The sequence below is a fragment of the Mixophyes fleayi genome, chromosome 1 (genome assembly GCF_038048845.1).
Source record: "Mixophyes fleayi isolate aMixFle1 chromosome 1, aMixFle1.hap1, whole genome shotgun sequence".
NCBI lineage: Eukaryota > Metazoa > Chordata > Amphibia > Anura > Limnodynastidae > Mixophyes > Mixophyes fleayi.
Window position 1 is genome coordinate 398,842,171 of NC_134402.1, and position 14,391 is coordinate 398,856,561.

At 38.7% G+C, this 14,391-nt stretch overlaps 1 protein-coding gene and 1 long non-coding RNA gene across 2 annotated transcripts in view; both read left to right on the top strand.

The window, feature by feature from the left end:
- LOC142098504 (uncharacterized) overlaps positions 1-14,391 on the top strand; it is a 1,185,945-nt gene that overhangs the window by 1,119,542 nt on the left and 52,012 nt on the right. The gene's annotated exons all lie outside the window — the stretch shown is intronic.
- Positions 1,507-14,391, top strand: part of RGMB (repulsive guidance molecule BMP co-receptor b) — a 30,789-nt gene continuing 17,904 nt past the window's right edge. Inside the window, exon 1 of the mRNA XM_075181331.1 lies at positions 1,507-2,268. Coding sequence (XP_075037432.1) covers positions 2,163-2,268 — 106 coding nt within the window. The 5' untranslated portion in view covers positions 1,507-2,162. The remainder of the gene's footprint in view (positions 2,269-14,391) is intronic.

Consider the following 14,391-nt stretch of genomic DNA (forward strand, 5'->3'; position numbering starts at 1 on the left):
AAACATATGATTAAAAATGATACCAGTTACTCAATGTTAAAGAATTAATGCTCTGCTGCCTATTTTCCATGTACAAGCATAACACAGGTGATAAGTTAAAATATCTCAAATAAATACATTTTTTCACCTTAAAAAGAAAATATTTTCTCTTGGTTAGTAAACATGTGCTTGGCAAAAAGAATATTAGTCTGTACTCCAGCACGTTAAAAGGAAAAGGACACATTGTAGGTGGCAGTTGTCAACACATTCCTGGAGCAGCCATGAATGGACACTATTATAAGAGGTCTGGCCAAAAAAAAAAAAGTGAGTACATAGTTCAGTTCACATAGTTTACTAGTGGCTTCCTCTTGGATGCTGCATCGCATGTAGAAACATTACTTTAAGATAACTGGAACATGCCAGAAATTTGTCAGAGTAAATTTAGATGGAGGACCACACAAAAACACTAGATTGCACTCTCTACCACTAAATATCACAGGAACAATTTGCCTCCCAGTCCCAAACGTTCCTACAATGTTTTTTCCCCTGTTATTTAGAATTTTGTGTACAATGATAATCTACTAAATACTTATCAGAACTGTGTGAAACACAGGTGCAGTTTATAATATGCGAACAACAACAATAAGTATAACAAGTTACAAAATAAAAAATATGAACATAAAAAACAGAATAAAGCTTTATGGAAACCGTGTATTTCATTTAACTCTTCTTAACTGACTGAAAAGCTGCCTAAATTCAGAAATGGTTGTAAATGAATTGCTCCCAACAACTCTGTCTGTTAGATGTATAGATTAGCCTGAGGTGATTTGTCACTTTCTATACATGGAAAGGGTATGAGAGTTACTTTGAGAGTCACTTTTTCACTTATTTCTTTTTTTTGTGTGTGTGAAAGTCTACAGGAGACCCATGTATTAGTCAGAAGGGGCCCTGAGTGTTAGATGGGGAGTAGGGAGGCTTCAACCCAGCATTAACCACGCCCATTTTCCCTCTCTCAGCGAATCACATTGGGCCGGCTGCTTAAGGTTACATTCCGATTTGGAAGGCTGGACAGCACGTCCCATGATAGTCCCACAGACGGCGGCTGCTGCTGCTGGTTCCAGTGAGTAGGGGTCACCTGATTCCTGGGCTGCTAGTGGTGTTACATTATCCTGACACAAATAAACCAGCAGTCATCATGTCCTTGTTACTATCAGCAATAATGTACTTATTGACATCATGCAGTGAGCGCAATAAAATAATGATTTGCAGGTTTTGCAGAATGCAGGTTGCAGATTAGTAGGGAACCTGCCACTCACTCCCTGTTCTACACTGTGTCATGCTAGTGAGAGAGATGCAGAGCTCGGGCACTGTGTCATGTTAGTGAGAGAGATGCAGAGCTCGGGCACTGTGTCATGTTAGTGAGAGAGATGCAGAGCTCGGGCACTGTGTCATGCTAGTGAGAGAGATGCAGAGCTCGGGCACTGTGTCATGTTAGTGGGAGAGATGCAGAGCTCGGGCACTGTGTCATGCTAGTGAGAGAGATGCAGAGCTCGGGCACTGTGTCATGTTAGTGAGAGAGATGCAGAGCTCGGGCACTGTGTCATGCTAGTGAGGGAGATGCAGAGCTCGGCCACTGTGTCATGCCAGTGAGGGAGATGCTGATCTCGGGTCTCCGCTGGGACCCCACAAGGACGAGGCAGGAGTAAGGAAGCGCCAGTCCCAGCCCACTAATAGGAGTGATTGGAGGGGGGGCGGGTGCTGGCTGTCAGTGGGGTGGAGGGAGCGGTGCAGTGTCTGGGATACGCCCAATAAGCAGCAGCCTCTCTCCCTCCTCCCTCACTGTCCCTTCCCTGCACACTCAGTGTGGACAGCTGCGGCTACCCGGGATCTGTGCACCCGTATAACTATATCTCTCTCTCTCTTCCCCCCCCCTCCCCTGTCTCTTATCCGTACTTGTATTGTCTCATCTGCACCCACCACCCTCCGCTCCACCACTCTCTCCCGCTCCGCACTCTCTGCCTTTCTCTGCATCCATTTTTTTTATTTGTGTTTCCTGCAAAACTTTCCCGCGATCCTTAAGGAAGAAGAGGAAGCGGTTTCCCCTGTGCGCCTCCAGCATCGGTCAGCTGTGCCAGCCTTGCCCCGGCGCTGTGCCCCCCAGCCCGCTATTGCGACCTGAATGGATGGGTATGGGGAGAAGGGCCGCACTCTCCTACCCCGGGGCTGACCGCCGCGGCACACTGGGCCCCCTGCACCTCCTCCTACTGCTGGCTCTCTGGGGGCAGACAGGTAAGGAGCACTGTGACATCCTCCTTTCTTATTTCATTAGTAGTCACATTAATTCTATAATGTGCGGTTGCTAGAACAAGGAGTTGTGAAATATATGAAAGTTTGATGTATAACATATGTTTTGCTAGCGATCCGTTTTGACATTTGGGATCCTTAATCCGTTTTAGCAAAGTACATTTAGGAAGTTTCTGCAGAAATAGTTGGTTTTGAAGAACAGGGTTTTTATTTTAGCTTTTGTTTGGGCATTTCAGTATTGTACAAAAGTAATGATGACACTGGAGATGAAATCCTCTACTGTTCAGTGGTCCTTGAGTTTCCCTGCAGACTGACAACCTATCTTCAATTGAAGCCCAGTGTGCATCTCATAGCTGAGCACTTTATCACTAGGGCACTTGATTAGGAACTTGAGGCCATTCACATCTTAATGCTTAGCTGTTATACCCTGAACAGAGGAGCCCTTATGCTGGCACTCATTCCAGACCTTTTATTGATATTTTTTCATTTTATCCTAATTATTTATTGATAAAGTGCCAGCATGTTCTGTAGCTCTGTTACACTGAGGTTATAAACAATGTGACATGCATTAATACCAGGGCCTTGCTTGCGAATACCTAACGTTTTATTAGAACAGAGTCGCCGGCGTAGATTTAGATTAGAGACAACTCAAAATTGTCTCAATCGCAATGTTTTGTTATCTTAAGACTATGTATTTGTGTTTCTCTAGTATTACTGCTCACAGGGCAGAGGTTAGAACTAATGGGGCCTAGGGCAGAAAACAAGCTGCTCCATTTTCTAATATTAATCTTGATTAAGAAATACCAGCATAATGGATTTATATTAAAGACATGGGAAATTAGCATACACAAAGTAATGTGCTCTGGAAAATAATTTCAATTCTGATCCACTTTGGGACTGTCCCTCTTTGCCCTGCCTTAATACCAGGACTGAGCGGTCACAAGCTTTTTATAGTGTATAATGTACCTCTCATGCCGTAGTCTAAACAATATGTATTATTTTTTTTTCAATGCACAGAGGTTGAATTCGGTAATCGGTGTCTTGCTGCAGAGCACATCTTCGTACATAAGGGTACATCACACATATGATTATTATGATGGCTGAGCATCTGTGTCCTTTGTATGTTGGATGAGGTGTGCAAGTCTGATGCCATATACTGGCACAGCTGGTGGATAGTCTCAGATGGAATGTGTACTGTGAGACATCTGTGATTTCCCCAAGGTGGGATTGCATTTAGATTTCAACATGATGTTTAACCAAAACTCATTGCAACGGGTTCCTGGAACCTCTGTTTGCAAAGTGTCCGATTTAAGTAATATATATTAAAGCTATACGTGAAGTGCATGTTTGTAATTTTGTCGAACTGATTGTGTTGGCTATTGGTTTGCTTATAATATCAAATCATTATCAGGATTCATCATCCTCATCATCATCATTTATTTATATAGCGCCACTAATTCCGCAGCGCTGTACAGAGAACTCATTCACAGGATTCCATTGAAACTGTAGATCAGTTGTCTTCAGTACAATTTTATGTACACTTTGTTGCAGATATGAAAGAGTTAAGTCCTCTCTGTTAGGTATATGGTGTGTAATGATCCAGATGTCTTTTTTTTTTTTTTTTTCTCCCCCCTCAATTCCTTTCCTGGTGTTTGCTGAGAGTCAGGCTGAGATCAGATTTCTAGCTTCTACAAGGAGAAAGGGGAGCCTTGTGCTGATTCTGCTCTGGATGGGAGTTGGAAAGAATTTAACCCCTGCAAGACACTTGCTGTGATAGACAGTTTTCACCTATCAAGTGGCAGCTTATTTATTTTTTTATGTAATATATTAAGAGATGGCAACATAGACCAAGTACTGTGCATTGATTCCACTCATGCTGTTTATTTCTAAGGTTTTTTTTTAAAAGCTAATTATGGTTGTGATTGTTACAATTGATGTGTGTAATAATATGTGGTTTGCAAGAGCCATTCATAAGAAACAGATTGTGTTACATCTCTGAACCTCCTTCCTCCCCTCTGGCAGTGAATGGTTAAGTTCGGGTTGCTCAGGAGAGGTTAGAATTGCATACTAGAGTTTTTGAAACATGCAGGGTCCACATATGTGATTTGACCTTTGCATAACGTCCTAATATTTGTGGCTTGTGACTAATTTGAACAGTTTGTAGGGGCTGGATGGCTGAGAGGTGCTTTTGTTCAAGATCATTACCTTGAATAATTCCTGCAGCGATTAGCTGGGGTAAGGTTGAGGCAGGCTAATCTAAATCTGATCAACAAAGCCTGATTATCTATTAAATGTTTACATCTGGATTCCCATCGCCATTTTTTTCAAATAACCACATTGGTAGTCAAGATGACTGCAGTGTTTTAAAAGAACAATAATAGAATAACATTATTATTATTTCAATTGATGTACTTTAATACTTTATTTTGTGCTCAAGGTGAGGGCTATATAATTAGATTAATATTTAAATTAAATCCATCTTTAAATTTTAATAGATATATGTTAATGTGTTTTTATATGTTAAAACTAAGTCCATTTAAGTTGCGCTAATTCATACATTTTATGGTGATAAATGGGTATTTTATACTGACTTTATTCTACAATAATGTGCCTTACTGCCATGATGCTGTGCTGTATACACTGAGATAAATAAAAATGTTTTTAACAATAATGCTTTGCTCTGATTGTGTTTAAAAACAAAAAGAAAAAAAGTTGATGTGTAAACAATTGAAGGAGGTAAACTATCAAACTGATATGTCCCATACAATGGTTCATTATTGGTCCCAAATCAGTGACCATGTTGGATGGAGTTTCACAGAAATAATGTTCATGTAAAGAGAGCAATGTATTTTCTGAGTAAACAGCCTACTTCTGACATTTAGGTAAATGCATGATGGTAACAACAAACATAGTATTTCAGATATTTTGAGCAAACAAAAGACTTTTGAAACTGGACTTGGGTACATTGAAACCGCATGGTGAATACAGCACTGGCAGAAGGGATGCAGAGGTGCTTGAAAAGCTCCCAGGTGTATAGGGCCCTTTAAGAGCCATCACTCAAGCTTGTCTGTATATGGACACTTAGGTGATTGGTTAGAAAACAAAAGCCAATACGTTTAATGCACCTACTGCTTTTCTTCTGCCAATGTGGAAGGAACCAACAGTAATATGATTTGAACCATTACATCTTGGTGCTTGGGCCCTGTGTTTGCATCCCCATTCTCTTTGAGTTTAGTATCTGATTGTAAGGTATGATTATGTTGTTTTGGCACAAGATCTAGTTTTTGGAAATCTAATCTGTGTATAATTATGGTCCATGTGTTGAAGCATACAGTTGCTTTTTACTGACCATAGACCACACTGCTTTCTACTGGCAATAAACGAACATGAAATAGTTTGGGAGCACTACAGTTATGTAATGAAGCTACGTCACCATCTATGATAGTGCGCTAATTAATATGCATATACTATTTTTCTGCTTTGAACTAGCACTCAGCATTGAAGGTGAAAGCTGGTGTGTATTGATAACCTTATCTTTAAAGGGAGCAATGTTCCCTATTTTGAGGTGTCTCTTAGCTGCATTTTGATGCCGCTGGATGCACCTGGCTTGATGGGACACAGGCAATAGGCCCATGTAAGAACTCTTAATAGCTTTTGTATTTGAGTGAACCTACTAAATTATACATAAATCATGTTGACTTCATTACATTTATTTCGTTGCCTATCTTTGTTGTTGTAGTATTTACTAAAGCTGGTTAAAAACATGGTGCAAGGTGTCATTTAAACCTATTGGCTAGAACGGCGATTTGTGACCCATTTGCACACACTGAATGAGCGTAATGTAACCTATTTGGTAGTCTGGCTGAACGGTTGCATATAAAAGTGCACTATATTTTCTCAGCCGATGGTATCTGTACTTGACTGTGCGACCATCAGTCCCACCAGTTGGTGGTTATTTGGTTCCCATACATCTATGAAAGTCAGGTCAATTTGGTTGTATGGAAACCAAATTGCTTGACCACATTGCACCCTGTATATAGTAGAACTGCACGTTGACAACAGGCTTTTGAAGTTATTTGTCTGTTTTATCTCTGTATTCGTGTGAAATCTCAGCAGCTGGAGTTTTGTAGTACAAGCTGTTACACAAGGCGCAATGTGATTATCATCAGTTGTCTTCTAGACTGTGAACCTTTATATGTGTACTTACTCTAGTCAGTAATGTCTGATATTTTGATAACATTCCCTGGGTGGTTTTTCTTTCCAGGAGATCTGTAGGCACTTGTGTTAAATGGGCATTTTACTGAAATGTGATACAGACAAATATAAAAAAAGGAGTTTAAGGTTAGTGGTCCATTTAGGCTGCTATTGGGTTTTTAATTAGAACGAGTTGTCTTGTTTTTCTCTGTGTGTGTTGAGTATACAGACAACATGGTCCATTACTGCAACCCGCTAGTAGTTCCACTTGCATCAGATATTTAAAATCTCTGAGAATGTTATGAGAATTATTTGTTACAAATGTTCAATGATAACTGGTTAATGTTGACATTATTCGGTCCTGGCTTATTTTTTATATGTATATATAAAATAAAATATTTTAAAAATGCATTTATGCTATAAGATTTACTATTTCCACTAATACCTTTTTTTTTTTTTTTTAGAGGTAAAAAGCCAGACACAAAGATGATACTTCTAGCACTAGTATCATAATACCAATAAGGAAAAATAGAGAAAATAATTTAATTACTGGTCAGCACACACCCACTTAAAAGCACTTTGTTAGGTAATGCATGGTGTTTATCTCACATCCATTGTGTTGTCACTCAGAAAATGCCCAACAAACAAATCATTAATCTCTTCTCGGGTGGCTGTAATGTGAATTTAAAATTGCTTTGCTTTTGACCAGTATTCCATTAGTAGTTTTAGTCTTTCAGAGAAATGATGCTTATTTATGCAATGCTGTATAAATCAAACAAGATTAGGAAGTGTCCCTTTTCAGTAGTAGTAACACATTGCAATATTTATCAGTTCAGTATGCTATAAGTAAGCTATTCATTACACACAAATATTTTATAACAATTATTTATACAAAATTGGCTCCACTCTAATTGTTAACTCTTCTTTTTATCATATTTGCTTTAAAGTAAAACTGAAAACATACATTACATTAAAATGTATTGCGTTCATAATGTCACTTTCTTTAGAACACCTTTTTTGGCTTGTGTTTTAAAAACTAGTAGTTGAACGCATGTTAAAATGTCTATAGACTGCATTGTTTTCTTGTGCACATCTGATATTTCTTTAGTTATGAATGTTAATTTTCAGCTGTATTGATGAGCATTTGATGCACTGACATTGAGCAAAAAGTGTTTAATATAATGCAACGTAATGCAGGTTAAACACATAAAATTGCAAATATGTAGTCTCATTTGGTACAATAACCTTCATTTTAACATTTGTCTACACGCGCTTCACTTGTGAGTACAAAGCCTTGGTCAAAAAATAGATTCAGAGCAAAGAATTATTTTTATTATAATTGCATTTTCTTTTTTTCTTTGCTGTCAATGCACATAGCCTTATATGCTGTGTTTGAGAGATATTATGATGACAGCTCCCAGTCAGCAAAAGTTGTAATTGAACAAGTGATGTAAATCTATGTAAAATATATATTCTTTTGTCTTGTATTAATGGATAGCTAAAGTGGATTGTTTTTATTTTTGTTTTTCATTAATTTTCCCCAGACATTCATTATTTGGCAGTTTGTGAAATATGATGAAATGTCCTTGATATGTGATTGTACTGTATACATGTATACAAGTAATGTTGCATTTACAAAGCTAGAATTTACCTTGGGTATATTATTTATTATTATTATAATAATAATATTTATTTATAAGGCACCACAGATTCTGTAGCATCGGATACAGAAACAAGTAACAATTGGATGAGGTAATACATAGAAGTAGCACAGATGAGTATGAGTAATGCTATGGGACTCGCACAGAGTACAGCAAAAGACGTGACAGGACGTACAAGGGTTTCGGACAGTAGACAGACATGGGACAATAGGCCGAGAAGGTTGGGGAGAGTTGAGTGAGACGGGGTAGGGCGCTCCAAAGATTAGAGGCAGAAGACTTCTGCCATGCTGCTCCCATTCTTTGGAAATCCTTACATCGCTTCACTCAACTCTCCCCCAACCTTCAGTCCTTCAAACGCTCACTCAAAACTCATCTTTTCAAGCTCGCTTATCCTACCACTTCCTGACCATCTTATCCATCACCTTTTCTTGTTTCGCCTGCCATCTCCATTTTCTGGTCCTACTGTCTCTCACCACCCCTCCCTCTAGAATGTAAGCTCTCACTGGTAGTGTCCTCTCTACCTATTGACCCATGTCTGTCTCCTGTCTGACTCCCTTGTACGCCCTGTCATGTATTTTGCTGTATTCTGTGAGAGTCCCCATAGCATTACTCATACTAATCTGACTGCATGGGAGGAGGTAATGTGAGGTGGAGGTTAGAGGCAGAGCGGAGTGGTCAGGTAGGTATGTGCCTCGAGACAAGGTCAGATGTAATAGGGAGAAATGTTGGTAAGGGATCTGTAAGTGAGGGTAACGAGCTTGAACTGAATTCTAAAACTCATAGGGAGGCAGTGAAGGAATTTGCACAGAGAAGAAGCAGAAGAGGTCAACAGAGCTGTAGATGAATTAACTTGTGTTTTGAAATTGAAAGCTTCTCATTGGCCTATAGTTCCCATATGGTCGTATCTTGATCTTTTGGAATGAACATATCTGAAAACTTGTTTTTTGCCATACATAAAACTATTTATCAAAGTGAGAAACTAGCTCCACAAACTTTGATACCACTGGGTCCTTCTAGTTTGTTTCCCAGCTGCTAAAGAACAATGTTGCATTGTTCTAAAACTCATGCCATTTTGATTTATCCACCCTATTTTTTTTTTTTTTTATTATTTTTTTTTTAAATGTTTTGTTTTACTTGTTTACTTTTCTCCACAGAGTTTATTAATAATACTCACATTGCCGGTTTACTGCAGTTATAGATTCAGAAATTTCACCTGAGGATATTCTAAGAATATTCCACCAAGCTGATTACAAACCTATTGCTTCCAATGGATAAGTTCCTGCCAGGGACTCATATTAACTCTTCACAGACACAGGGCCTGATTAAGGGTTTCTTTTTACTTTGGAGGACAAATATTCTCTTATATTTTAAAATTTCAGTTCATGCTTCTCAATATCACAATTTTGTGCCCCCGTCAAAACCTTGCGCCCTAGGCTGCAGCCTACTCAGCCTATTGGATATTCAGGCCCTGCACTTACATTTACACTATAAATTATGATTTTCCTTCAGTTTATTAACCCTCAACATTTTATACTTTATTTTTGCATTGCTGTACATCCCTGCTTGGTTAACAAGGAGAGCACAGTAAACACTTTGTGTACCAAAGAGCCATGGTGTTGCCACAGCAAGAATAGATATCCTGGTAAATGGTTTGGAAGTAAATATTATTTACTTAATTACTAGAAGTATTTAGAAAGCAATATGTCCCTTATGGCTGTTCTTGCTAAAACAAGGATACTCCTATGAATTATCATTATTCTTTATGGCGCCACAAGGTGTCTGCAGTGCCGTACAATATACAGTACAGACAGAATACAAGGGTATCAAGGGAATACAAGGCTATGAATGAGAGGTATTAGTAAATTCTTGGCTCCTAGTAAATGATAGGCTGCATTCTCATGAATATTGCACAATATGACTGCCTGCAGTGTGTAATATACCACAGGAAACACCTGAAAATATGGCATTTTTGTTCAATGCACTAAAATGTATTTTATGCCACTGCTGTGCTTCAGGTCCCTAAATATATAAAAAAAACAAATATTAAAAAATAAATTGGAACTGTAAATCAGTGCAAAGCATTACTCGACTGTAATCATTGCGAAATGCCAGGTAGTGTCATTAGTCTTCAGCAAAGCAATGCCTGCATTTCCTGAATGAAGATCCAATGAGGCATAGTCTGCTCACTCATACACTTCTTGGCTGGCTCCAGGAGCCTCTGTTTACTAAGCATTGTTTCAGCATTCTGACGTTTCTATATAAGACACCCTGTCTGACCAAAGTGTCCGTTGTCATTATAAATTTATAATTATATGGATATTTCTGGTTGTAGGCTGTACAGGATGTTCAAAGAGCAACAAGATAGAACTTAAATTGATAATGCTTTTAAATCATAAATCCATATGCTGAGAGGCAGAGAAGAAAAGGTGGCTCTCTAGTAACTAGTAGAGGACCTTGTTGTCTTTGTCTCCTACATACAATAAACAGCCATTTTGTTGGCTATTCGAATATTCATATGAATGCGACCTATCCGTTCATCCTTAGCGCAGTTTGTTAATAAAAAAAGCTGAGTTTCAGTTGAAAATGTTTTATAATGAGCAGCCTAGACCTTTTCAACCCTTACCCCCTGAATTATTAGGAATTCCCTTCTAGAAGCATAGGGGGAATATATAGCACAATTGCAAAAAGAGACGTCTAAAATATGGCAATGATCAATAAACAACTTCTGACTTACATGCCGAGAGATTGAGCTAATACGTAAACTGCCCTGTTAGTAGCAATATATGCTATAGCAGACTTTTGAAACCTTTTAATTTATTTAATCCGTTTTACATGTTTTTTTGCTTTTATGACCATCAGAGCAGGATATTTAAATTATTGAGCAATATTATTTAGCGACTGGACTGGTGTATATATAACACTCATCATAATAGCAGCTCCTACTTATGTCAGTTGTTTAGACCCAACTTCTTTTGAGTTCAGTTCCACTTTAATACACCTGTATTTCTGAAGAGTATCTTGAAAACATGCACTATTGGAGAACTTGGAAACTACTAAGCTGGCAGAATATTTATACAAACCTAAAAAAAAGCGCTTGATTGTTAAGGGGAAAATGAACTCTGTGTAGTTTGCAGCTCCCAGACATTAGGCACACAAGGATCAGCACACTGAGAAATATCTATATCTTGTAATGAAGGATTGGGGGCCTCCATTTTTGTGTCTCTGCTGAGATAATATTAGTGTTAAACAGGCAGCCATGATGGAAGAGGTGGTCCTATGCAGTATCGGCATGCTAATGGCAACGCAGACACAGTCTAAAGGAGGAAGTCAGAGGTTGGCTCGTGGTGAGGGACGGCAAAGTCTAGTAAGTGGTAGTCATTATGGACGCAAGAATCCATCTCTGTGTGTACGGTACCTTATTAACTAAAGATGATGTTGAAAAGATGATAAAATGCAGTTATTTGGTCCAAACAGAACAATAGCTAATTTTTAATATTTTATCAAATTACCAACCCACCTCAGACATGGAAGTCACTTTATTTGACTCTGCAATAAAGTTCCTTCAAAACAGTCATTGTTTTAAAAACCTACCTAATTTGTGACTTTTTTACATCTAAAATTTCTGCAAAGACTCCAGTTTTGACAACAGCTAATTGATTCTTTTCAGTTCAGCACATATCATGTCTAAAATGTCCACTTCTCCCAGAGGTACAATTTTATAGACATGTTTTGTGAGGAAAAAAAACCTTGTTTAATCAGCGGAGTCCTGTAAGGTGCCATGTCTATTTGTTTGGATTTTTCTGACCTTTGAAGAAGTGACAGTCTGCATATGTATTTTGTCTGATTGCAGCATACATTGTTTTTGTTCCAAGATGTCTTGTGAACGGCAGAGCAGACATCACGTTTGAGTTGCTGCAGGCCGCCCTGGACTAGATTGCTCAGTCTTGAGCAGTGCAGCTAGATTTTTATTTTTGCATACTGTGTAATTTGAGATGGATTTTTTTTCCTCCCCTCTTCTGTATGTACATGGATTGGAATATTCGCTCACCACCTGTGTTTTTCTGGCAGTGTTCCCCAGGCTGTAAAATAACATTAGCATGGTCAAACTTAATACCCGCAAAAATCCTATGTGTGGCAGCAGATTCCCCCCCCCCCCCCCCACTATGTGATTAGTCAGGGTTTCTTGCTGTTGTGTCTACACTATGACTTCATAATGTCGTGAATAGGGTTCACAGTGTGTTTAAGCACAAATATGGCCCCTAAAACTTTGTATTTAAAGTGGATATGTGTCAAATTTTATTTTTGCATTTAAAGTTTAGTGTTTGATATTTTAGCTAAAAACCTAGCATGTACTTGCTATTCATTTACAGTCTTCCTGGACATATTGGAATGCAAGCTCTCTGTTGGTTGTGGTATTGCACCATTAAAATGTCACGTGATTCTGTTTCACTTGTAGGTGTAGATGAGTGTAGGTAAGTAATGTAGAAATCGGCATCAGACTGTAGACCAGAGCCATTCCTCTGGTGCCTTACTGGGCCTCAAGGATTGGAGAGCCTTTTCCCAGTGCAGGGCATGTAGTAATGGAGTACATTGGGCAACTGGTGCTGTGATTCCTTAATGTGGCTATATCTTCCTTGGTCTGTACCCCCCTTCCCCCTAATAGTCTCTTATCCAACATTATGTTTAAAATGATTGTCACAGATCATATTACTGGACAAATGTGGCTGACATTGACAGGGATATATATATATATATATTTCTCTTCGCTTTGACCCATTGGTTGTTGAAGATTACAGCGTTTTATATCTAGCTTGATACCTGCTCTGTTTCTCATGTATTCACAAAGTCCTTATGCAATGTGCACTGGTAGTGTGCTTCACTTATCTTCACTGTGTGTAACTGTATTAATATTGCATGTTCACTCTGTATCCCAACAACACAGCATTTCATAATAAACTTTATTATAGTCTGTTTTATGGACAGCCAACAGAATAGGATTAAATGTCAGATGAACAGACAGTATGAACACTTCGGTTTTGAAAAGTTAAAGCCTAAGGTGCAACATTTAATCTTTTTCTTTTTTTTTTTTTTTTAAGGAATTGTTGTGGTTACAAATGTCTAGGATAAGCCAAATTTCTTCTTAGCAGAGCAGTAGATGTGTAACCTGTGTTTAAGGTGTTGGTATAAAAATTCCTAGACATTTTTAGCAATATTGGAATACAACTGGGTATGGGAGATATGTCTACTTATGGGACTGTGAAGAATAAAAGCTGTTTCCTATGGAAAACAATGGAGGTTGGTGTTTGTGTCTGTATTGACAGATAATTTAGGCTGATGGTGAATGCGAGCCTTTGCCAACTTACACACCAATGACTTATTAACTGCACAGTGGTCCTCATGGCTGTCAGTGAGGAAAACAGCATACCTGAAACTAGGACATACTAGGTGATCAAAATAAAATCATATGTGATAAAAAAAATAATGGTAGGGACGGCCCTACTAGTGAGTGTTTTACAATCTAGTGCGATAAAATTCAAGAAGTTAAATCAGGGATGTCCAACTCAAACAAAAGCTTACCAAGGCTGACAATTTACACAGCTATTGTACAATAGTAAAGGTGTGTCTGCTTAGGGTCTGAGCACCTTTATTCTATTCAATCTTCTTCTCCTCCTGTTATCCTGTGTGTTTTTTTAGTTTTGTAGTGGGCAGGGACAAAACATGTAACCACTCAGATTATTGGAATGGTCACAGCAGCAAGAGATGAGTGGGCTGATCTTGTGGATGGCTTTGACCTGTCCACTTGTGACCATGCTAGAGAGGATACAGTTGCATGTGACGTAGGCATTGTGATGTGAGGAGGAAAAAGCTGTGAGCCACTGAATGAGAGTTGGACGGTGGAAGCAGCAGGGTCCTCCAACAGCACAGAGTATTGATGTGGGGCTCCTGTGAAAATCACGCAGTAAGATTGTGGTACTTCTGGTGGTATGATTTATGACAGGAGTGCTCAAACCCAGTCCTCAAGAATTACCAACAGGCCATGTTTTCAGGATTTCTGTCTGTAAACACAAGTGGAATAATTACTGACCCACCCAAATAGATCAACTCACCTGTGCATGATTAACGAAATCCTAAAACCATGAACTGTTGGTAGCTCTTGAAGACTGGGTTTGGGCAATTATGGTGTGTGCTACTGAAATTTCTTGATGAATTACTTTGTCATTTAATCTCATTCCAGGCACATTCTTTTAATCAT